General features: G+C 48.7%; 1 protein-coding gene across 2 annotated transcripts in view; it reads right to left on the bottom strand.

Annotated features, from left to right (window-relative positions):
- MVB12B (multivesicular body subunit 12B) overlaps window positions 1-25,430 on the bottom strand; it is a 192,800-nt gene that overhangs the window by 31,299 nt on the left and 136,071 nt on the right. The window contains exon 8 of one of the 2 annotated variants that reach the window (XM_047069621.1): window positions 13,783-13,969. The exons of the other annotated variant lie outside the window; for it this stretch is intronic. Coding sequence (XP_046925577.1) covers window positions 13,869-13,969 — 101 coding nt within the window. The 3' untranslated portion in view covers window positions 13,783-13,868. Of the gene's footprint in view, window positions 1-13,782; window positions 13,970-25,430 lie in introns of those variants that run through there. 2 annotated transcript variants of the gene reach the window in all.

Below are 25,430 nucleotides of genomic sequence, written 5' to 3'. Positions count from 1 at the left end.
AATCAGGCACTACAAGTCAAGAGGATTGTGAATGCTTACAGAATCTGCAAGGTTTAAACAAATAAAGCTCTAATCTGCTACCACCCCCTATTCTAAAGAAGGAGAAGGGGGGGAATTTTTTCCCCCCCAACTGACCCGAATACCTGACTTTGCTATTCTTGGGGGAAGTAAGTCCGATTTGCACACCGTATTTGTTTGGACGTAGAATCAGACTCCTGCTTACACAGACAGCCTAGCTAGGACCCTGCAGGAACTCTGGCTGGGGATAGGACAGGCTTAGAGTTCCCGGACCTCCCCTTCGCACGGGAGCTATCACTTGACTCGAGAAGGCACTCCCTCAGAGCCATCCCTTGAACTCTCTCCTCCAAACACACACCATCGGACTTCTGCGGGCTCTATGCCAACCCACCGCCGACCAGTTCCCGAGGGCTCCAGAACCACGGCCACCCCGTTGCCTTGGGGTACCCACAGCTGCTCAGGGCTGCCCACCCCTTCCCTCACAGACATCTCACCGAGGAAGTGCTCTAATCAATGCATGTTTTAATTTCACCATGCTTGACAAAGGGTCATAAAATCACGTGGCAAAAAATGTGATATTTAAAGGAAAAGACTCCATTCCCAGCATCTCAAGTATCGTCCGCTTATAGGTAAAGCCCTGTAACGTGAACTGGAGTCACAACAGCTCAGAAGTACTTGCACAGACGACGGCGAACGAGGTGGCTTATTGGCAGGTGGTCATTTTCCGAATAAAGGTAAATGCAGCTGGAATGGTGCAAGGCCTTTAATCCCGGGTACCTGCTTGTAAGTAATCAGCAACCTGACCCTTTCTTCTCTCCTTCCCAGTGGATTCAAGAGTCCTTTACAATTTGTGACGGGAAAGATGCCAACACCTCAAGATCTCAAGGCCGGTCCTCAAAATTCATTTGCACACCCAAACACCAAGCCTGTTCTGTTTTCTTGGTGATTTCACTTTGGGGATATTCCCTGGAAGATATCTGTAGACACCTCCAGGACTGTCTGCTCAGTGACATTCCAAGTCAGCCCACATAAGGCCAACCACTTCGTTCTGGATCCCCAAAGCAATTTGTTTCTCCGGTTATTCATAAGCCCAAAGAACTGACTTATTAGCCACAGTGACCTCCTGAGGGAGGAGGGAGTGGGTGCCAGAGTCAGACATGTGTGAGCCCTGAGCTGGGCTCAGCCACTTGCTGGCTGTGGGATGCGCTGGGCAAGTCACTGGGCCCAAGTCACATGGGAGAGGACTGACCACGCCCACTCTGCAGCACTGCTCCAGGGATGAACCCTCAGGGGAGAGAGGGCAGAGCACGGCCCCACCTGCAGTGGGCACGGAGCACGCGGTAGTTACCACTGATTCGCAGATACCAACAGCCCCCCGCTTCTGCAGAGGCGTGGTTCAGGCCGGGTCCACCTCGGACTCAGGACAAGGGTTTAATCTCTCCGTGCCTCTCTTTCCTCAACTGTAGAAGGAAAGGATCATTCCTGGATCGCTGTGAAGCTTAAAGGAGATAAAGCCCCAGGCACAAAGTACGTGCTCGATAACGGTCACCATGACCTTCATCGCCACTGCAGTTGGGGAGAATGCCCTTCCAAGAGAGTAGACCTCTGTGGTTTTCGACCTTTTACATCAACACGTTACATGCAGCCACGTTAAGTTCTGTAATCCGGGGCTGTGAGTCCCAATCCAGAGGCTTCTGGAGGTGCCGAAGCAGTGCCTGCCCCGGAGTACCTCAGTGCCCCCCACCCCCCGACCATGGCTCTCCCTGGGGTCTGCCGTCTCTGGCATTATAGGTCAAGCTCAAGTAGGAGCAAGGCCCAAGCTGGGCCCAGGCTGCTTCATGTCCCCCAGGAAAGAGTCCCAAAAGTGAAGTAAAGAAAACTGCCCCTGGGTGCCAGGTCCATGAGAAATAGCATATTCTTCAACATAAAGGTGGCTTCACCTGACAAATGAATATTCTCTGAGGTTCTACCGAGTGGGGGCAATTAGGAAGTCTCCCCGCTTCATTTCTCGGCCTCCCTGTCCCCCACACAGAACAACACCTGCCAGTAAGTGTCACTTTAGTCATGTGGCCCACTTCATCCCCCCACATCCCTGGGAGGAAAGTGAGAGCCCTCCAACATCTGCCCCCCCACTTCCAGAGCTGCCCTCAGGGGCCCGGGAGCTGGGGCCTGAGCAGAGGGAGCCTAGAGGGTAGGAGTCCAGAGAGGTTGGGCCACGCGCGCTCCACAGCCACGGGAAACTCTAGGCCTGTGCACAAGGACATCTTCCTCCCTCTGCTGCAGAAATGCTTTTTAATTTTTTAAGTTTATTTATTTAGAGAGAGACAGAGAGAGTGAGCGGGGGAGGAGCAGGGAGAGGGGGAGAAAGAGAGAGGGAGAAAGAGAGAGAGAGAGAGAGAATGAATGAATGAATGAATGAATATCCCAAGCTGGCTCTGCACTGCCAGCTCGGAGCCTGATTTGGGGCTCCAACCCATGAACCATGAGATCATGACCTGAGCCGAAACCAAGAGTCTGACACTCGACCGACTGAGCCACCCAGGCACCCCCAGAAACGCTTTTTAAATTTTCGCAAGTATTTAGTGGCTTGGGCAGAGACCTACTACGTTTTGCTCAAGGTAAAGATAAAATCCAACTAAGTGACACTTTTCCCCATGAGCAAAAGGCTCCTGGACTGTTGAGGAGCCACGGGGTAAATGTCCCCAGTGTGGGACAGAAACTCCTAAGCGAGCTGGAGCGTAACAAAAGGGGCTCTGTAAAGGCAGAGTAAGAAGCAGACGGGGGGGCCAGTGTAGGTCTGCTGCCCCTGGGAGCGACCACAGTCCTCCGGAACACAGGCATGGTCCGAACAAGCAGTTCAGGCCACGGCGAGTTGGGGATGGGGGCCAAGTGCGGATGCGGAACAGCCTGGCCTCTAGCTGCTGAGCGCCGGAACGTCAGGTGCAGGGCGTGTGGGCAGGGCTCGGCTGCATGGGCAGGAACACACGCCTCCCCATCTTCTCAAGACCGACTCGTACACGGGCAGTCCCGACTTAAGACGGTTCCACTTACGAGTTTTCCACTTTATGATGGTACAAAAGGGACGTGCTTTTGGTGGAGGCCAGATTTCAAAAGTTGAATTTTGATCCTATCCTGAGCTAGCGATGAGTGGAACGGTCCCTTCGTGGTGCAGGGCGGCAGGTCCCAGGCAGCCAGGTGACCACGAGCCGAAGGCCATGCTATCCCCGAATAGCCATCCTGTTTGTCACTTTCAGTACAGTATTCAACACATTACAAGAGATAGCCAACACTTTAGCAGCATATAGTAGGTTTTTAGACCCTCTTGCCCAACTGTAGGCCACCGTAAGTGTTTTGAGCACGTCTCAGGTAGGCTAGGCTAGGCTATGATGCCGGGAGGGCAGGAATGGTAAATGCATTCTCAACCCGCGTTGGGTTTATTGGGACATAACCCCACAGGGAGACGAGGAAGACCTGTATCTTTTTAAGTTGTATTTTTTTAACCCCCTCAATAAAGGAATACATTTTAATTTCGAGAGAGAGAGCGCGAGCAAGTAGGGGAGGAGAAGAGGGAAGGAGCAGAGAGAGAATCTTAAGCAGGCTCCACGCTCGGCGTGGGGCTCCAGGCGGGGCTGCATCTCACAACCCTGAGATCACAACCTGAGCTGAAGCCAAGAATCAGATCCTTAACCAACCGCACATAGCACGCAGGCACCCCAGATGAATACATTTTCTGAACAAACAGTTCCAAAAGTATAGCTGAGTTGAAGCGCCCCTTGAATTCAGAGCCCTGATCCCACACCCTCCTCAGGCCTAGCCCTGGATGTGGTCTATGCACGGCCCATGGGGTCTTCCCAGCCTGTTTGCATGTGCGGAATACATGCACGTACGGACCCGTTTGCATACGTAGAGAAGAAATACAGAATTTTGTCTTGTATGTGCCTGTGTTTTTCATAAAAACAGTATCATCGCAGAGCTAACTGTTCTGAATTTTGCTTTTTTTCAATAGCTGTCAGCGTTCCCATGTTGGTAGCGACAGACGTATCTCGGTCTTTTTAACAGCTGAACAGGAGAGTGGAGAGACCAGCAATGGCCAGCTCATAAGGAGCCCTGACTGCCATTTTAAGTGGCCTGCATGTCACCACGAGGTCCCTGGAGAGCCACTGAAGGGTTTTTGAGCTGGAGAGAGACATGGTCATGTTTTGTTTTAGGAAAGTCTTTTTTGAGTGTGGAGAGAAGCATGGATTAGAGGGAGTGAGGCTGGAGGCAGGACCTTGAGGGAGGAGGTTCTTGGCAGGAAAAGAGGTGCGGGATGCCGGTGGTGGCATCTAGGACTGTGACAGTAAGAAGGGAGTAGTGGGGACAGATCGAGAGGTATTCAGACGCAGGGCCAAGAGACTTGGCAACTGGCTGCAGCAGTGAAAGGGGGAGGAGCAGGGGGAGGAGGCGAGGGTGACCCCGAGATTCCGGCTTGGCCATCGGGAGAATAGGGGGCCGGGGGACCGGGAGAGGAGTGCAGGGTAAGCTGGTGGGGGCCCTTTTGGCTGTATTGGGTTTGAGAGGCTTGCAAGACAACCCAAGAGAGAAACTGGTGAACGTGGTTGGGACGTCATGAGCGAGATGCAACATTGGTCGGTAAGGACTGCCCAGATGGAAATACAGAAGTGAGGGCTGGGGAGGACTGGGGGGTTCCAGCCTGCTGGTGACTGAGGCACGAGAGAAGATGAGACATTCTGGGAAAAACACACGGTGGGAAGAGGGCAGGCCCACGACAGGGGACTGAGGACTGCTGACATCGGATGCTCTGGCTGAGGAAGACAAATCGGCCAGGGGGTTAGAATGGTGCTGGATCAAATCCGGAGGTGACAGCATAAGCTTGATGTTAAGAAGTAGATATAGATACATAAACATACACAGTTACATATGTGTTTATACACTTGTGCACTTAGATGTATGCACACGCACTCCCAACATACACAACTGTAGGTATATCTCTATCCCCTGACAGCCCAGGAGCCATGAGCCACACCTAGTGCCCAGATTTTGGGTTCTAGTGTTCTCCTCCGGAAGAAACAGGGGCTCTTTGTGGAGAAGTGGCTGATGGAAGGGAGGCGGGGAAGGGACAAGTCCGGGACATGCTGTTGTACCAGAAAGAAAGGCATCCTCAAAGAATCACGGAAAGTCCGCAGAAGGATCTGGGAGCCAGTGGGAAGGGGCTCCCGCTGGCCAGTCGGAACAATTTGAGTGTCAAAGTAATGATGACAATGAATAAGAACGCACCAGTGCACACCCAACACGCACAAACTGGGGATGAGGGGAAGCTCTTCCTTACAATAAAACGCCAACTCCTATCGAAGGAATGACGGAGTTACAAAAATCGGTGGATAATCTGATGAGGAGGGAGCTATTCACGTAGCCCCCAAATACTTCCCACTAATTCCATATCCGCCACAAAAGGAAACATGCTAATTTTACAGTAAAGAAACCCGGCGAACAGCACCATAGGCAGGGGATCCCAGCTGGGTCATGCCAACATCGCAAACCTCCTGACGGGATGCCCTGAGAGGGGGACAGCATCTGTTGACGCAGTGACAGTGGAAAGAAAACCAGCCTTGTAGTGAGGAGGCCCACGTGCGTGGCGGTCACATCTCAGTGTCCTCATCGGAGAGTGAACGGGCTGGGCCAGATGTCTCAGCCGGTGCTCATCTGCGACTTAAAAAAAAAAAAAAATGCCACCTGCTGTTCCTCCCCCAGGAGGTTCTGATTTGCTCGCTCTGAGCTATGGGCCCCGGGTAGCAGGTTTTCAACACTCCCAGGTGAGTCTGAGGTGTAGCCCTGGGCTAGATGAAGTCTAAAATCCCTCCTAGCTGGACATTCTTCCGTCTCACAGAAGCATCATATTAAATCCGTATCGGTGATTTGACACCGGGATGAAGCCCCAGAAGAGGCAGTTCTCAACCCCCCTGGAGGTAACAGCTGGTTTCTTGCTGACTTTTCTAGCCCTCGACCAGATTCTACTCACAAAGCCCTGTAACGGGTTCTGGTCAGATGCCTCCCCTTCCCTTTGCTGGAACCAAAGAGCAAGGAGAGAAGGTGTCCCAGGTTTCCGTATGTCTGAAGCCGCTCTGGACCCACCGATCTCTGGAGAGCACTGCCCCAGGTGTGCCCACCCGGGGGGCAGAGGAGTGGGCCAGGGCATTGCACACAGCCCTGTTTAAACCTCCGGATGGCCCTGTGAGGTGTTGCCATGCCCACCCTGCCAAAGCGACCTGGAACGCGGAAGGGAAGGGACTTATCAGGGCCACACAGCTGGTGAATGGCAGGGCCGGGACAGGAACGGGGATGCTCGCTCCAAGTCCGCCGCCTTCCTGCTGTGCAAAGGATGAGGCGGGGATATCCTCCAAGAAATGAAAACGTGACCTACAAATGGAAGCGGACTGTAATCCAGAAGGGGAGACAGCGGGTGGCAGGCGTGTGGAGGTGGAAGAGGTCTGGGAGCCACCGCCCGCGGCATCTTCGGGGCACTCTCCCCGGGGACACTCTTACAGCCAAGACAGATAGACTCGCCTCTGCCGTTCGTTCTCCGATGTCATGATTCCACTTCGTAGGTAAGCTTTTAATGGTCTGAGCGCCCACGCACTTTATCAACAGGATAGTGGGCTCGAATATCCCCCAAAGAGGACAGGTAGGACCCCATTAGACATTTTATTTAAGATTTGAAAAGAGCTTGCCCATAGGTTAAAGAGAAATGGCGCAAAATGTGGCATTTTGGTACCACCGCACCGAGCTCTTCTGACCTTGATTAGCGGGATCAAATTTCCCAGGGCCGGGGCATCCCCCAGGGAAGGAGAGACTCTGGGACGAGGGCCCCGAGGCGCAGCCACCGTGGGAGAGGCTGCCTGAGCGGCTCCAGGCTTCAGCCTCCCTAAGCTGCTGGGTGGTTCCGAGACCAGGCACAGTGGCAGACAGGGACGGGCCCAATAAAACGGGACCTCCACGCAGAGCCTGACGGCAGTCTAAACCCAACTTGAACTTACACAAGACCGCGCTGCTTGCGTGCATTCAGACCAGGCCAGAACTTAGCTGGAAGGGAAAAAAGGGGCACTTTTAGGTCTTGCATTTTTCTCCCTCAACAGAAAGCTCAAATCCTGAACTTCCCAGCTCAGCAGCCAAGGCCTGGCCGTCGTCCGCCTCACGTAGCTAGACCTCTACCATCTGGTGGAGGTGGGCAGGCTCCGCCGGCCCCCACGGCAGGGCATGGAATGACAGGAGACTAGAAATGAATGCCCGTGGCTGGGATGGGGCACAGGAGCGCGCACACTGGATCTACACCGCGGTGCGTTTCCAAACAGCATCGTTTTCGAGAAACTTCGCCCCAGGAAACGGCTTCTCTTGAAAGCAGTTTATCACCTTCCACAAACTCCCGTCCTGCGGACGGGCTCTCTGGACAGCGGTGATCTGAAGAGGAAGTTCTGAGAAACGATGCCTGCGCGGACACCCACCTTGACGTGGAAATCCCAGGGAGTGTGCTCCCTTCCGTTAAACCTGGCGTGTCTGTGAAGTACAATGCCATAAATTACCCAGATCTCAGATTTAATATTAACCTTTAAAGGGCATGTCACAAAAATGTATTCTCTAAATATTGGTTGTTAGTTCACTTTGTAAGTCTATCACGGAAATAGGTATAAGGCTGCCACCCGTCTCTGACTACACCTGTCACAGACGTCTCCTGCCACCTGACAGTAATTCCAACCGAACCCAGCAGCCCCACGAGCGAACAATTCAACCATCCACTCTAACCACGACCCAAGCTCAGCCTTGAGATTTAATAATAGAGCCTGCTAATAGGACTCTAATTTCTAGAGCTGATGAACTTTCAGAGGCAACACGGGGTTGAAATAGCGAGCGCAGAGATGACAAAGAATTTTAATCCAGGGTCCTTTGAACTATCCGGTGTAATAAGCACTTGTTCCTTTCCACAATGGGCATATAAAAGAGAAATCTCAATAATAATTGCTGTAATTATCTTGAAAAATATGCAGAGATTAATGGTGATTATGAAAATCTGTGTAATTGTTCTCTGAAATCATCACTGATCAAGCGGGATCCTGAGATGGCCGCTGCCAGAGAACTTTTAACGCCGAACAACATGTGGGCGCTGAAATGTGACATTTTGGCTTTCTCCTTGTAAAATATTACCCTGTGTTTACGAAGTTGTTTTTCATCATTTCCGAGACCCTGGCCTGCATTTTAACTCTTCATACCAGTGCCCTGAAAAGGTTCCAAGACGCCCTTAATGGGATGCGTATGTCATTGTGGTTCAAAGCCCCAAGTTCAACTTGTTATTTATTCAAATAATTAATTACTCTTGTATCCATCGAGCAGTTTGTCATGACACATTAATGACTTGATAGACTTCTATGAACTGGTGAACACAGAACAGCAGAGCGTTTTTATCGTCATTTAATTTTAAAACGATCCTGTGTGAAATTATCTAGTCGTGAGTGATGGTAGCATAAAGAACAGACTCAGCAAAGCCCCTTTTGGATCATCGCTTTATTAATGGTAACGTCAGGGAAATGAAAAATGCTAACATTGTCATATTCCGCTGCTGGGTGGAGATGAATGGCTGGGGGACGGGGCGAGGGCTCCCAGCGCTCACTGCCAAGAGCACGGAGCCCCTCCTGGCGCCCGGCCGGCGGGGACCCCAGCCTCACACACCCACAAGCTCCTCGAAACCACCTCCATGCCCAGCCTCCCTTTCCAGTTTATGGCTCTCGACGTCTATTACTTTGTGTGTGTGGTCTTTTTACAAAATTTTTTTCCCCACTTGAATTTTCCACTAGCGATCTAAAGCACCCTCACGAAAACATTTCACTTTATTGCTTTGAACATTAAATGTTATTAATCCAATAGAAAAACGTTAAAGATATTGCTGTCACCTTTAAACGTGAAATGATATTGGGCGCTAAAAAACGCTGGGTTAGTAGAAAAGATGTTCCCTTAGTTTTCAAGTCTTGAGATAACCGTTTTGGGTTGATGATAAAATAATATTTCTACATGGCTCACAGCACAACATCTGCTTAAAAGACACTTCCTGTTCAGCTTTTTTTTTTTATATAGCGAAAATTGTTTCTCAATTGTTTTAATTACAAACTTGGGACTTTATGCAAACTACTCCGTGGCAGTGTGATTGGAAGACAATAGACGCAGTCCCTGATGAGCCCCGAACCAGCCAGCGGGCGGAATCGCGGGGGACTCTCTGCCGGCCACGTGCATTGGCGTGTCCACTGGGGACGCAACACAACAGGCAGTGAGGCATTGTTCCCGCCGCCCCCCCACTCCCCCAACAGAGAAGAAAGAGTGGATCTCTCTCCCCTTACAAGCTTCCTGCTTCTGTTTCCCGGATCCCAGTGAGAAGCTCTACCACCCACCTGGATGTCTGATCCCGGGGCCTGGGACAGTAGGGACTTGTCCCCTATCCCCTCCTGCACCTGTCATCAGTACTTTAAATCCCAAAGAGGGGGGCGGTGGTGGCGGCTCACAGTTAGTTGAACTCCTACTCTGTGCCAGGCCCTGGTCTAGGGGCTTTCTGTGTCTTGATGGATTTCTCATGACAATCCTGAGTTATGTATTGTTGTTACTCATTCTCGTCACCCCCAGCCCCCTCCAATTTTACACAGGACGCTCCGGCTAAGGGCACTGAGGCAACCTGCCAGGAGCACACGGCAGCAAGACGCAGAAGCAGAATTGAACCGAGGAGCTGCCTCCCTCCCACGACACCACAGAGCCTCTCGATCCTCTCTGGACCACAGTCCTGGACACGGGGGATGCCCGCCCCTCTGGCCCTGACAGCGGCTGCTCCGAGTCACTCTAATCTCCTACTAACTGGCACAACTATCAATGTGGTCTGCGTTGAGATGGGGTGCGTTGAGATTTGATAAACAAATCCAAGGACCCGGGAAGGTCCAAGCCAGAGGTTTAGTTTGGTGCCTATTCTCTGGAATGCCTTCCTTTTCCAGGTGGAGACACTGGGGCCCAAGTGCTCACGACTTCCACGGGGACATTTCCAGCAAAGTGGGAGCTGCAGCCCTGGTCGCCCGAGGCCCCAGGCTGCCTCCACCCAGGACCTGCCTCATGTGCAGGGAGCACTTGCAGGAGCAGAGCCTCACTTTGCCCCCTCAGGGAGGTGTGAACAGAGCCACTGAGAGCACATGCAGCGAGGTGGGGCGTGCCAGGGTTAGAGACCGTGCGGTGGCAGATTCGTTTGGGGGACTGCTGGGGCCTCTCAGAGAGACTGGCAGGCATCCTCTAGAGCAGCTGAGATGCGTATATGACACTGTAGATGCCACAGGCAGGAAAAAAAAAAACATAGTGGTTTCAAATAGGAGCCCCCAAGTAGAAAGTCCAGATAGGTAACGCAAATGGCAGGAGACCCTGCTTCTCGGGCAGGGCACCTCCACCTGGGGAGCCAGCCCACAGAAAACAAGCCCTGAGAACAGGAGCCCTCTCTCTGGAGAACAATCACGTCTCTGGAGATGGTGCCCCTGTGGGAGAGGGGCCAGTCCAGACAAGCGAGGGGGGTAAGGCAGGCACTGGTAAGCGTGGCCTTTGTTAGCACTTTGAAGATGGTGTCTTCACCTGAATGTGAGACAGGAGAGCATCAAAACCTTTGAGGAGAAAGCAGGAAAAAACCTTTTTGACCTCAGCCGCAGCAATTTCTTACTCAACACGTCTCCAAAGGCAAGGGAATTAAAAGCAAAAATGAACTATTGGGACCTCATCAAGATAAAAAGCTTCTGCACTGCAAAGGAAACAATCAACAAAACTAAAAGGCAACCGACGGAATGGGAAAAGATATTTGCAAATGACATATTGGATAAAGGGCTAGTATCCAAAACCCTTATAAGGAACTCACCAAACTCCACCCCCGAAAAACAAATAATCCAGTGAAGAAATGGGCAGAAGACATGAACAGACACTTTTCCAAAGAAGACATCCAGATGGCCAACAGACACATGAAAAGATGCTCAACGTCACTCCTCATCAGGGAAATACAAATCAAAACAACACTGAGATACCACCTCACACCGGTCAGAGTGGCTAAAATGAACAAATCAGGAGACTATAGATGCTGGGGAGGATGTGGAGAAATGGGAACCTTCTTGCACTGTCGGTGGGAATGCAAACTGGTGCAGTCGCTCTGGAAAGGTGTGGAGGTTCCTCAAAAACTTAAAAATATAATTAACTTATGACCCAGAAATAGCACTACTAGGATTTTACCCAAGGGATACAGGAGTGCTGATGCATAGGGGCACACATACCCCAATGTTTATAGCAGCACTGTCAACAATAGCCAAATTATGGAAAAGAGCCTAAATGTCCATCAACTGATGAATGGATAAAGAAGACATGGTTTATATATACAATGGAATACTACTTGGCAATGAGAAAGAATGAAATCCAGCCATTTGCAGCAATGTGGATGGAACTGGAGGGTATTATGCTAAGTGAAATACGTCAGAGAAAGATACCATATGTTTTCACTCATATGCGGATCTTGAGAAACTTAACAGAAGACCATACGGGAAGGGAAGGGAGGAAAAAAGTTACAGAGAGGGATGGAGGCAAACCATAAGAGATTCTTGGATACTGAGAACAAACTGAGAGTTAATGGGGGGTGGGGAAGAGGGGAAAGTGGGTGATGGGCATTGAGGAGGGCACTTGTTGGGATGAGCACTGGGTATTGTATGGAAACCAGGTCAACAGTAAGTAATATTTAAAAAAAATAAATAAAAATATAGATGGTGTCTTCAAAGCTGGCCCTCACATTCCAGAAGACACATCCTCTCTCTCCAAACCACAGGTCCTCAGACTTCCAAATGTGTCAGAATGACCTGGGATGCTCCTGAAAAATGCAAAAATCCCTAGCCCCAAACCTCGAGACTCTGGCTCAATGGCACCATGAGAAGCCCCAGCCTGTGCTTGGAGCCAGAGAGTGCTTCCGTGAGGGTCTCAGGGCTACAGTTTCCTGAAGATTTATGCACAAACAGGTCTCTGTTTACCCATAAGGACTAACTGTGGCAGGGCCAGGCAGTACCGCAGTACTGGTCACTGCTGTCATTTGGCAAAAGCCAGGCACTGTGCTAGACCACATCACAACCCAGAGAGGCAAATGGGGGTCACCCTGTCTCATGGCAGTGAGAGGCAAGGGAGCCATGCTTCCAGTCCCAAGGGAGGCCAGCAGCATCTAGCTTAGAAGGTCAGGATCTTGACACTCCTACATAATTTAAGACAAGATGTCAAGAAATACCAATGCCAAAGCACAACCAGGCTATCCACTAAGTGATTATTAATCACGTATTATGTAACCCAACCACAGGTATCTCTTGGTTCAGATCTTCCATGGGCAAGATACCCAGAAAGGTCGTTGGTCTATCTTTATATCTGTGGTGAGTTTCTGGAGTCCTCAGGGTTTCCTTCCTTCCTTCCTTCCTTCCTTCCTTCCTTCCTTCCTTCCTTCCTCCCTTCCTTCTTCCCTCCCTCCCTCTCTCCTCCCCTCCCCTCCCCTTCTTTAATGTCTTTTATTTTTGAGAGAGAGAGAGAGAACGAGAATGAACAGGGGAGGGGCAGAAAGAGAGGGAGACACAGAATACCGAGCAGGTTCCAGGCTCTGAGCCGTCAGCACAGAGCCCGACACGGGGCTCAAACCCATGAATGGCGAGATCATGACCTGAGCCGAAGGCAGACACTCAACTGACTAAGCCAGCCAAGTGCCCCTGGAGTCCTCAGGGTTTTGAATCGCTTTTACCCTCAACAGTAGGAAAGAAAGGTAATTTTCAACTAGCTTATGATGGTCTTTTCTGGAATCCAGACAGAAGGCTTTCTTTTTTTCCTCTCTCTACCTAACTCAAATTGAGCTCTTTATATTTTGAAGCTAAGGAACCCATTTCTAACTTGTACTGGATCCTTCAACCTTTCTGGGCTTCCCTGGGTAATGACTTCCAGCCACTTGAAAATCTGCCCTGAGTTTTTCAAAAGGACCCTTTGGTCAGAACAAAGTACGAAAGGATACGTTTCAGTGGAACCTAACAGCTTAAAAAGACATGCGTAAGTGATTTCTCCACCACGAGGCTTTCAGAGTCACTGCAGCTGCTGGGGAGGAAGCAACGCAGGCAGGAATTAGGGGGCACCTTATGAAACGCAAGGTTCAACGGGAAAGCAGGGGCGTGTTCTTAAAAATACTTTAAAGCCCCAGGAAAGGGGAAATATTACATGAATTTAAAAACCCCAAACCAAAAACCAGAAGGGGAAACAGAAACCCTGCAGGTAGACAAAGCTATCGGCCAGTGTGGAGTGAGGGCAGCTTAGAAATGAGAGAACTCACACTCCCCAAGTTGGAAGACCTGTGGAGTAACTTCCCTTCTGGATCGCACACCCATTATCTCCTTTATCCTAGTTTCTACCCTGTGCCCCAGAGGCTGACCCTGTTCCGCGGTCGCCATGACAACACCGGAGCTCAGAGAGGTTTATGGGCCTGCTCTATGCAGCCCAGTGGGCCTGTAACAGAGCCAGGTGTTGACTATGGGCCTCCTGACTGCTGTGTAATCATTTACTGGGTCAATGGAAAAACCATTTCAGCAGAGGCCTGGAAGGGACCCCTGATGCCAAAGTCAAAGGCTGCCTCTCAGGGAGAGAATGTTCAGGGCTGCTGGGGGGGAGGGGCGGAGTATGGGGGTCCAGAGGACAAGTGTCATTAATAGTCTGCTCAGTCTTTATTATGAAAGAGTTTCCAAATTGTCTCTGGCAGGAACACCTTGAAAGCACACCTTTTTTTGGTTTGTTTTTCTCGTTTAGTTTTTGGTGGAGAGAGGGGCTAGCCTGCTGACTGGCGCTCTCAGCTTGATTCCGGCCAGGCTGTTGGACAAACACCAAACTGTGACTTCATGTTCACCTAAGGTTGAGAAAACACAAGGTGGCTTTAAATGCCCCGCTTGTAAAATCCCAAATGGCCAGGAGCTAGGGGAGCTGTTCCAGCACACCTTTTCCCCCCCCACCATCTAGGAGACGTGACACTTCTCTATTTTCACGAAGACCCCCAGGGGGCCATCTGAGGTGTGATAAACACAGAGAAGGCACACACAGAGGGAGCTGCGTCCTTACCCCTGCAGCAGGCCCTCCCCTGTACTTGAGAACACAACATTCGTGGTGCCCACTGCTGGTGGAAATCCCGAAGATCAGGACATGAACTACCTTGTCATTTTGCTCAAGGACAAAGTGCGATTCCAGGTGTGGGGCGTTCGGCCAGCAAGTAGGCCCAACTGACACCCAACACCTGAATTTCAGCCCAGCTGGGCTGCTCTCTGCTTTTTTCCTGAAAAAGCGGGAACCTTCTGGAGGTGATGGTTTCTTACTCTTCAAAATGGACTCCACCAAGGAGGCCAGTGCTGGTGATGGAACGGAAGAGGGCGTGAGAAAGGAGGAAGAAAACGAAGGGGCGAGGGGAGAGTGTGGACGGCCGAGAGGGAGCCCCCTGCACTTGAGGTATGGAAGGAAGGAAGGAAGAAGGACTGGAGGAAGGAAGGGAGGGAGGAAGGGAAGAAGGGAGGGAAGGAGGAAGGAAGGAAGGAAGGAAGGAAGGGGGGGAGGGGACTCTGGATGGAGCAGAGTGCAGGGAAGCTGCTGATGAAACAACCACTAACACAGCTTTAAAGACTGGTGTTTGGACAGCACTGGTGATCAATGGTGAGCAAACTGGCCTCTGCTGAAAGAAAAAGCCTTCTCAGACAGAGGCGAGGTGGCCTGAACAGAGCTGATCTGTTTCCTTCCGGGTTCTGAAGGTGTCTTTAAATTCAGCCAGGTTCCTGCCAACGTTTTGCACATCCTGAGGTGGGGGGCGGGGTGGGGGTGGTTTGCAGGGGCAAAAATGGGAACCTCGGCCAAGCACACTGACAGCCTGCTTAGAAAAACCTTGGGTCCTGGCCCAATTCTTTTCTACATAAACAGAACTCACGGTTAAAATTGTTATTAATGGTGATGTCATATACGGAGGAATTTATTTTAGTGACAACATTTATTTAAATAACTTTATAAATGACGTCAGTTCTTATTTATAGAATCATTAGTTCTCAAAGTTCACCCAAATGTTTCACTTTTTATGTTCCTACATTTCGTGGGAGAATTGTGTGAAGAGCGGTTTTTAAACTTGGGCACTTGGGAATATGGTGGGGAATTATCCTACAAAAACACTTATGGTCTAATTATTGTGTTCGGAAGAGACGTTCAAGGTGACCTGTCCAAGTTTATTGTTCTAGAATCACCCATGACCCCAGAGCCGTAACACAGTGCACTCGAAGTTCAAAAATGCCCCCCATTCCAATGATTCAGTTGGGCTTTTTGTGGGACGGAAGACACGAAGAGGTTGAAAACCCACCACGGCCACACCGCCAGCCACTGAAGACTCATCTTTACTCTGGAATGGGAAATTCTTTTGGCCAGGGCCCAGCATTCCACTGGCCCAGCCTGGGGCCACAGTGGCCTCCAGTTAGAGACTGGAGTTCCTGGGGCCAGCTGAAGAGCTGTGAACAGTGCCCAAATAGGGAAGGTCTCCTCCAGCGATCAGAGGGACGGGGGCGGGGTGGGGGGGACGGGGAGACTAAAGGCCAATTTTGCCCCGCCAGGCTCTACTGAGTAAGACTTGGAGGGGGTGAAGGGAAGAGACCAAAGCGGCCTGCTTGCGGGGTGGCGAGGCGAGCTGGTAGAATATTTAAGAGAACAAAGTGGAGGCAGCTGCAGGGCTTTTGTGGTTAAGGGGACCACGGGGCAGAGGAAACACATTTTAACAGCCAGACCCCTCCTTTCACACATGTGTAAAACCTTTGGAATTTTACTGGAAAACTTTATTTCAAAAGTCATCTTTGAAGTTTGGAAATAAAAGCAGAGAGGCTATTTTTCGGGACAGAAAGATGGTTTCCAACTGAAGGGACCAAAGGAAAGTGCTAATGGGTGGGAAGTCATACCGATTCAGGGGGATGTGTTCTACGTGTTTGTCTCCGGAAGCTTTCCTCTGTGTTACTGCATTTCTTTCTCCGATGGTCCCTAATGGGACCTGAGATGTTTGTTTTCTCTCTCTCGTTCGCTCGCTCTGCCCTGTCGGTCCTGGTAAGCCTTCACCCCAGGCCTGGATGGCATCCAGGTTGATAACGTTGATGTTCCAGAATGAAAGGGAGGCCGTGTGTGCATGTGTGTATAGAAAGCAACCACAGGAGCCTCGTAGCAGAGAAGATGCCAAGCCTGTGTGACTAACTACCTCTTCCATGAAGCACCAAGGGACCCAGAGGGCCAGCGCTGTAGGAAACAGAGTTCCTTCCCAGTCCGTGTGAGCAGAGAAGACATCCTTGTGTATCTCACAGCTGAGAAGAAAAGATGCACTACAAGTGCCTTAATTAGTCCTTCCTACAATCCCCACTTAACAGAGACTGACCTGAAGCTCAAAGGGAGTGAGGGGCTTGTCTTAGGGGCAGAGCTGTTATGTGGGTCCAGCACTTTAAAATGAAACCATCTGATCTGAGAGTCACCATCCCACGCCCCACGACAGGCCACTTGTCCCAGAGAAAGAACCAGATGACAAGTTGCAGAGCCGGAAGTTGCTAAGCATCCTGCAGCTCCTTTGTTTTTGGTATCAATCAGCAACTACCCTTGAACATCCTTTCCTCCTTCCTTTCCTCCTTAAGAGATTCCAATTACTTTTCCAGTGATTTCGGCCAAAACACTCACCAAACTCAAATCACATCCTCTCACAGACACACACGTCTGAGGGCAAAGGCATGGGCATAGCTTCTGAAAACTGTCCCCTTCCCCTGCCGGTTGGAACACTTTCTACCTATTAACCCAGCACAGAGAGGCTGGACAGCTGCCCTGTTATTTCCAGCAACATTCAGAAGAGAACCAATGTCTTGTACCAACAAGCCAGAGGCCCCGTGGAATCTGTTAATGCTGGCTGCCCCCAAGTCACCAAACAGACTGTGCTTTAACAGGGAGCACACTTCCCTGGCTCTCAGGTCAACTCCAAGGACCTTCAGGCTTATGCACACCCGAAGCTGAGTCCTGGCCTTGTACACGGAAGGAGAGCGCCCTGGACCAAAGGCAGGACCTGTCTTCTGTGCCTTTTATGGCCCCGAATGAAGCAGAGTGACTGGCAGGAAGTGGGGCCTCAGGGTTTAATCAATGGCTCGCTGAGAGGCCTACACTCAACTCTGGGCACTAAGCTGGGTCTGCGTTTTCACAATGCAAATTCTAGTTGGAAGCCCGCTGTAAGTGCACGTATGTGCACACGCGTGTGGTGCACGTGTGTGTGCACACCTGCAAGCCGGCACGCACACAAAAGGAAGATCCTCCACAGCACCCAGGAGCGTCTTCCCTCTTCGTAGGCACCGGAGCAGAAGAAGGTGCCTCTGCTGATCACGGACACCTCCAAAGTCTGAACGAGGCTGGGACAAGTTGACCCCCTGCCTCCCCCCCACCCCCCACAGGGGGCTGCTCGGAAAGGAGCTGCCCATAACCCATAAGGGGGACTGAGGAATGAAACGGTGCGACTTTCACAGCCACCGAGCTCACGACATTCCAGGTGTCCTCAATCAAACCAACCCACACGGAATTTACACAGAGACTCTGCCAACAGCTCGGGCTCGATCCCATGGATCGCCTAATCTGCTCTTTGTATTCTGCCTGGCTTTTCATTGCTTACCTGTGCCCGCAGGCGGTGAGTTCTGGGGCATCTTTAAAGCTAAATCAGAAAGATAAGTAAATGCTTTCAAAGGACACGTCGTGTCCTGGGCACCCAGCCCAGGCCCCTGAGCGTTCTCTCTCTTCCTCCCTCGGGAAGCTGAGACGAAGGCAGCCCCACCGCGGAGCTCCCTCTGCTTCTGTCGCCCTCATTTGAACTCCTGCTGCTTGTGGGGTTTCACGGAATCCACTCCTCTCCAAGCCAGGCTATGCTCTGGTCTCCGGGGGCTGCTCCTGACTGCGGGTGGGTGGGGCTCTCAGGACCCCTCTCTCAATAAGTGCCCCCCCGCCTGTCCCGACCACTCCTCCACCCACAGGTACACCAGAGGGTGGACCTTTCCAAACCAGTCTCCTCTCCCTGCCTCCCCAGCCCCCTCCACGGCATCTCAGGCTGTATCTCACTGAATCTTCCCTGTGTTCTTGGAGGAAGCTTTTCACGCCTCCATTTCTGTTTCTACAACTGAGGGAACCGAGCGTGGAGGTTAAGAGCAGGTGCAGAGCCAACCCACCTAAGCTGTGTGACTTGGGTAAGTGAACTCAGTTGTCTGTGCCTTGGTTTCTGGAGCTGTAAGTGGGATTAAGGATGCCCCCACCTCTTCTGTCAGGGCAGAAGAGACAGTTTAGGTAAAGTGCTCAGAACAGGGGCTGATACTCTAAATGCTGGGTGTTTGCCATGAGCATCATTCACTTCCCAAAGGCAAAAGAAAATGACCAGTGTCCATTCTGGAAACCTCCGTCACTGTGCACCCCCCCCCAACCCTCTAAAAATCAGTTTCCTGTAAATAATGCTCACACGGGGGAGGGAGCAGGGCGGGCAGGGAGGGTGCCCTTGATCCACAAGGCTGCCATGACATGACAAATAAGCTGCAGGCTGACAGTGTCTCCAAGACATACTGGAGTTTACTTTGTCATTTGGGCTTGCCATCTGTGCCACCCCAAAGGGGGCTGGCTTCCCAGGCTGCTCTGGGAGCAAGCTGGGGCGTCCACCAGTCCCTGGACAGATCTGCAGGCTCAGCCGGCCATCAGTTCGGCTGCCTAATGAGAGGCAATGGAATTTGCCTGCCGCCTTCGCGGGAGCCGGGTCTTCCTTCCCAGGGATGGCCCGCGTCTACGCCCCACGTGGCCCAGGTAACCGGCAGTGCTCAGCACCTAATGAGCCTTCCTGCCTCTGCCTCTCTGCAGCCGCTGCCACGGCCCAGGCCCAGGCTGTTGGCCGGAGCGGAGACCAGACCGCAAAATGAACTTGACTGCAGAGCCCTCAGTCAACTCTGACGCGATACATCAGGGAGCTGGGATGCAAAGACCGATAAAGCCAAGCACATCCCCCGCGGAGCATCCAGGCTAGGAAATAAGAAAGCTAAGAGCAGAGCATCAAAGGCTATGACAGAATTCTGTGGAACTGTTGTGATTTACTGTGTGGCCTTGGGAAACTCACTTACCCTCTCTGAACGTCGGTTCCTCCCTTATAAAATGGGGATCTAACAGTAATCCTACGTGCCTCCCAGGGTGGTTGCATAGATTAAGCAAGTTCACACATGAAGGCGATTTTAACTCAGTAAAGATGGACTATTCTCCCCGAAACCAGGCACTCACAGTACTTGCTCCTCCAAGGCAAGGCTGGTCAAGAGAGGACAGAAACCAGTCATTCTCACTATGGGTAATGACTGAACGGTCATCCCAGCCTGAGGACAGCTGCCCATGGGACTCGGGGCCTACCAGGCCAGGCCTTCCAGGTTCAGAAATACTCCTCGTTCTCCGGGCAGGAAAGGTAGGAAGTGGCTAAATTTGCCCAAATTATAGGCTGTCCTTACTTCTGACCATGAAGAATGACTTTCTGTCTTCCTCTGGAAATGAGCCTTAGCAAGGAGGTGCTGTGGGCATATTCGCTGTCATCCGAAAGAAACCATGCTAATGACAGGAAACCAGGGAGGCCGTGCTGTCTGTCAGGCAGACAGCCCGAGAGCAAAAGGGCCTGCGGATCTCTGGGGCCCAGGATCGCCCCGTGAAGCGCCTGTACCGCATGCACCTGTGGCCACCGGGCCTTCTGCTGAGACCCACCCCAACGCACCAAAGAGCAACCTGCTTTCCACGGTTTGTACTGCACGGTTTTGGTGGCAGGTCACAGCAAACTGGTGAGGGGCCCCGTGCTTTTTTAGGTCCCCGACCACCGTCCCCAGGCTCTCTGCTGGCACCGTGGACGTTATCAAGCGGACTTGGAGCTGGGCTGGCACGCGGGAGTTGCTCGGTGGCTGCTGATTGAATTGTTGATCCTCGCAGCCCTGTGTGCAGGAGGGACAAGGAGCCTGCCACAGACAGGTGACCGGGATGGTGCCCACCCGGAAGGTGGGGGTCTCCAAAGTCCCTGCTGCCTTTTCTACACCATGCTGTCTAGTGTTCTTGTGCGTGTCCCTGGAGAATCACCAGGGGACACGGGAAAGCTTTCAATGGCACTAATGAGCAAAATTTTGGAGTAAGGCTCTTGAAGTAATTTAAAAAAGTGAATTAGACAGTATTTCATGATGAACTCTTAAAAACAGAATAGTCTAATAGCAGCAATCAATTCCTTTATAACAAAGTGACTAAGTGGGAGAGAAAGCCGGAGCGGGCCTTGGTCCCACGTTCCAGTCTGAGTAAGGGAATTCTGGAAGGGGGCTCCTGCCCACAGGAGGGGATTCGGGGCGGCTGATGTGCATACGGAGGGCACTTGAGAGAGATGTGCTTACGCTTGGGTACAAAGGCAGGCTGGAGCCACTCACACAAGGAGGATAGGAGTCACCAGGGATGGCTTCCAGGAAGGGCGTGGCTACCGTGCAGGCTGGAGGCTGGTGGGGATGTGGACAGGGGAACAGAAAGGCTCTCTGTGATGCGCGAGGAAAACCAAGCAAAGGCCTATGTGGGCAATAGCCTCAGGAGGAGCTTCACTTGGCCAGAGCAGAGGGGAGTGTGACAGAGCTCACAGCCAGGCTGTGGGGCCCGCAAAACACCCGACAGCCAATATGCGACAAGGACCGCCTAGAACTTAAGGCACAAAACACAAATGGAACGGAAAGGGGGGATTTTATTCTGATGAAGGGTCACATATACAGTCCTAACCTTCATGCCCTGAATGGCACTATGGTGAAATATACGAAATAAAATGATTAAAAATGATTAAGACATAAGAAATTTACAAAACAAGAAAAGCTATCATTTTTTGGCCAAGCAGGATGGATGGAGATAAAGATACGGATATAACCATCCATCCTACCTGAAGAGTTGTGTGTATAACTCAAACACTGTGCCTTACAGAAAGATGATATATTTTCAAGTGTCAATGGAACAATTACTAAAACAGCTAATATATTAGATGACAAAGACTCTATAGACTTGAAAAAATAGAACATTACAGAGACCATATTCTCTGACCAGTGTGCAATAAAATTAGAAACAAGTTAAAATCTCAATCACTCAGAGAAAGTATTAACACCTGAGTCAGAGAGGCAATCAAAACTAAAGTGATTGTGTATTTATAAATGTGATTACTATAATTTTTAAAAAACATTTATTCATTTTTTGAGAGAAAGAGAGAGAGAGAGAACAAACATGAGTGAGACACAGAATCTGAAGCAGGTTCCAGGCCTTGAGCTGTCAGCCCAGAGCCTGACACAGGGCTTAAACCTAAGAACAGTGAGATCATGATCTGAGCTGAAGTTGGATGCTTAACGACTAAGCCACCCAGGTGCCCCTATAAATGTAATTACTATATATCAGCCTTCCATCAAAGTGATACACAAAGGTATTTCCACAGCTTTGAATATTTTTGTTAAAAGTCAAACCAAAACAACAGATGTTGGCGAGGATGTGGAGAAACGGGAACCCTCTTGCACTGTTGGTGGGAATGCAAACTGGTGCAGCCACTCTGGAAAACAGTGTGGAGGTTCCTCAAAAAATTTAAAATAGAACTACCTATGACCCAGAAATAGCACTGCTAGGAATTTATCCAAAGGATACAGGAGTGCTGATTCATAGAGGCACTTGTACCCCAATGTTTATAGCAGCACTTTCAACAATAGCCAAATTATGGAACGAGCCCAAACGTTCATCATCTGACGAATGGATAAAGAGGATGTGGCTTATATATACAATGGAATATTACTTGGCAACTAGAAAGAATGAAATCTTGCCATCTGCAACAACGTAGATGGAACTGGAAGGTATGCTAAGTGAGATACGTCAATCAGAGAAAGACAGGTATCATGCTTTCACTTATATGTGGAATTTGAGAAACTTAACAGAAGACCATGAGGAAAGGAAAGGGGGAAAAATACTTTCAAACAGAGAGGGAGGCAAACCATAAGAGACTCTTAAATGCAGGGAACAGTGTTGATGGGGAGGGGGCAGCGGGGGAGAGGGGAAAATGCGTGGATGGGCATTGAGAAGGGCACTTGTTGGGATGAGCACTGGGTGTTGTATGTAAGTGATGAATCATGGGAATCTACTCCAGAAACCAAGAGCACACTGTATACACTGTATGTTAGATAACTTGACAATAAATTATATTAAAAAATGAAACAAAACCAAAACAAATGAAGTGACCATTCAACTCAAGCAGCTATAAAAAAAAAAACCCAAAAGAAAGTAGAAAAAAGGAACTAATAAAGATAAAATTAAATAATGAAACAGAAAAGCCTAATGCCTTTATAAATAGATCAAAAACTAGTTATTTGAGAAGATAAATACAGCAAATAAATCCTTAACAAGAACAAGGGAAAAAAATTAGGAATACCTATGACTGCAGGTATATTAATTTTAAAATCAAGATAAACTCTTAGGCACAATTTTATACCACGAAACTTTAAAATTCAGGTAAAAGGGCTGGTTTTTCTTTCAAAGAAAATGTAAATGACAAAACTGACTCAAGAAAAAGCAGAAAGCCTGAAAAAAAACACTGTGAAAGAAATCGAAATTATTGTCCCTCCTCCCAAAGTCCTTGCTAGCTCGCCAGGTCCATTTAGTTTTTACAGGGAAATTTTTTTCATTTTCCTTTTCTTCCCCCCCAAGGAACAGAAATTACAATATTTAAAAAATACTCTCATATTTAAAAGAAAAAATTCTGATTCTTGGATCACTCAAAAATAATATCTTCGTAAGCATTAAGCCCAATCTCATATAAATACCAAAATCCTAATTTAAATAAGAGCAGCTCAAATCTAGCATTAATAATAATGCACTGTGGTAAGGAAGGATTTACTGTAGAAATATAGCAATATTCTAAATGCCATATCACCAGAATACAATGATTTGTAACAGTAAGTCAAATGAGAAAAAAATACAATACTGTATGGAGAGATTTTGAAGTTATTTTTATTTGAAATTGAAATTAGTGCCTGAATTAAAAAAAAAAAAACCTCCCAGGAAAATGGGAATAGAAGAATTGTTCCTTTAACATGATCAAATTCTCTCTCCCTACCTCAGACTTGAAACGCTAGAAACATCCATCCCCACCGAAGCCAGGAACCAGGTCAGAATGCAAACAATTTCCACTATCATTTACTGCTTTGGACGTTCTGGCCAACAATATAAAGCAAGAAAAAGAAATGAAGCGTAAATGTTATCAAAGAAACAAACTTGTATTTGCAGGTGATATTGGTGTCTATTGAGAAAACCCAAGGAAATCAGTTGGAAGCTACTGGAAATAATACACATACAAGAGAGGTAGCTAGTTAAAAATTCAATAACCAACAGTATTTAAAATATATAAATAAGCAACCCCCGGTTAGAACCAAGTGGGCAAAGCAACCACAACAAAAACTTGTAACCCAGGCATTAGATCAACAGAAAGTAAATTCTGATATTCTACTTAAATGACATAAAAGGACATTCGAATAAATGGAGAGTCATATTACATTTCTAGAAGGAAAGATCAAGTATTTTAAAGGTGACTATTCTCCCAAAATTAATTTACAGCTTCAATATTTTCCCAAACAAAATCTTGAAAATATTTTCCTTGGAACTTAAAAGTGATTCTGAATTTTAACTGGGTAAAAATTTGAGCTAGGATTACTAGGAATATTTTGAAACCAGCTACAAAGGATAATAAGACAGAATACCAAACACATACATTTATAAGAGTTAAAAGAATGGTCCTTTCATCAGAATATGCATTCAGTCAACAAAATATAACAGGATACAAGCTGCAAAATTATTATAGTACTTAACAGGTTTATATAAAATTGTTTTCAAATGAGTTGGTTAAAAAAAAGGTAATTTTATAAGTGATGCTAGGACAATGATGATTTGGAAAAACATAGATCCTTACTCATGCTAAGATATATACACACACACACACACACACACACATATACACACACATATATACATATATGTATAAAATGTATAATATATAATAAATATATTTATATTTCTATAATTGTACATAAATATATAATTTATGTACATATATATGTTATATATAATTATATATTATTAGAGAGCAAGCATGTGAGCAGGGAAGGGGCAAAAGAAGAAAGGGCTCAGCATGAAGTCTGATGGGGGGCTCGATCCCACGACCCTGGGATCATCATGACCTGAGCTGGAATTAGGAGTCAGACACTCAGCCACTGAGACACCTCCCTCATGTCACATATCAAAACAAATCACAGATGGATTTTAGATTTAAAAAAAAAAAAGGTAACAGAATATACCATGAGACAGAGAAGTCCTTTCTCAAATATGATGGCAAAGGTACAAAACAGAAAGGTGGGGGGGAAGCAAAATTAAAAGAGAAACCACAAACTGGAAAAAAGAAGTAGTAACATGAGAGCAAAAAAAGAACTTGCTCCATAAGGAGCTGTGACAGCTCGATAAACAAAAGCCGGACGTCGAAAGAAAAGAAACAAGGGCATGAACGGGAAAGGACTAGGAAAGAACAGCCGCCAATCAGCACAGGGAAATGAGCCCTTCACCAGGAATCCTGGGAACATCAACTCACAGTGAGATGCCATGTCCTCTTTCAAACCGATAAGGATTTTGGAAAGTAAAGCCTAGCTCTTTCACACATGTGTAAGTATAAATGGATTAAACCATTTTGGTGGGCAATGTGTCATTGTATATTAAAATGCCTAAAAATGCACACTTACCCTAAGGAACAGAGATTTATCTAAAGGAAAGCTCACCAAAGTACTTTAGAAGTGAAGACGATGTAAATATCCAGCCTTAGAGGACCCGGTAGATCAAGTGCACTCTGCAGCCATGAGGAAGATTACACAACCATTAAATCTGCCCTGAGGCAGACGACTGAAAGGCAAGGAGGAAGTCTGTGACCAGGTTTCAAAACGGACCAGACATTCTCAGGAACAAAAAGGAGCAAGCTACCGATATATGCAGCATGGGTGAATCTTAAAAACATGACGCTGAGCAACACATAAAGCTACATCCTGTATGACTCTATTTATGATACATGAAACATGGGTGATTGACATGGACTGGGGGTGGGGCAGAAAATGACCTGCAAGAGGAACCAGAGAACTTTTTGGTGTGAAGGAAAAATTCTGTATCTTGTTTCTGATGGTGGTTACATGACATTTAGCATGTCATTGGATGTTTGTCAAAACTCCTAGAACTATACGTATTAAAGGGGTGAATTTTACTGT

Source organism: Lynx rufus, unplaced genomic scaffold, assembly GCF_022079265.1.
Source record: "Lynx rufus isolate CCGP_SWC_20201006 ecotype Redwood Valley unplaced genomic scaffold, mLynRuf1.p SCAF_10, whole genome shotgun sequence".
NCBI lineage: Eukaryota > Metazoa > Chordata > Mammalia > Carnivora > Felidae > Lynx > Lynx rufus.
The sequence above is the reverse complement of the archived record's forward strand: the minus strand, read 5'-3'. Positions and strand labels throughout refer to the sequence as shown.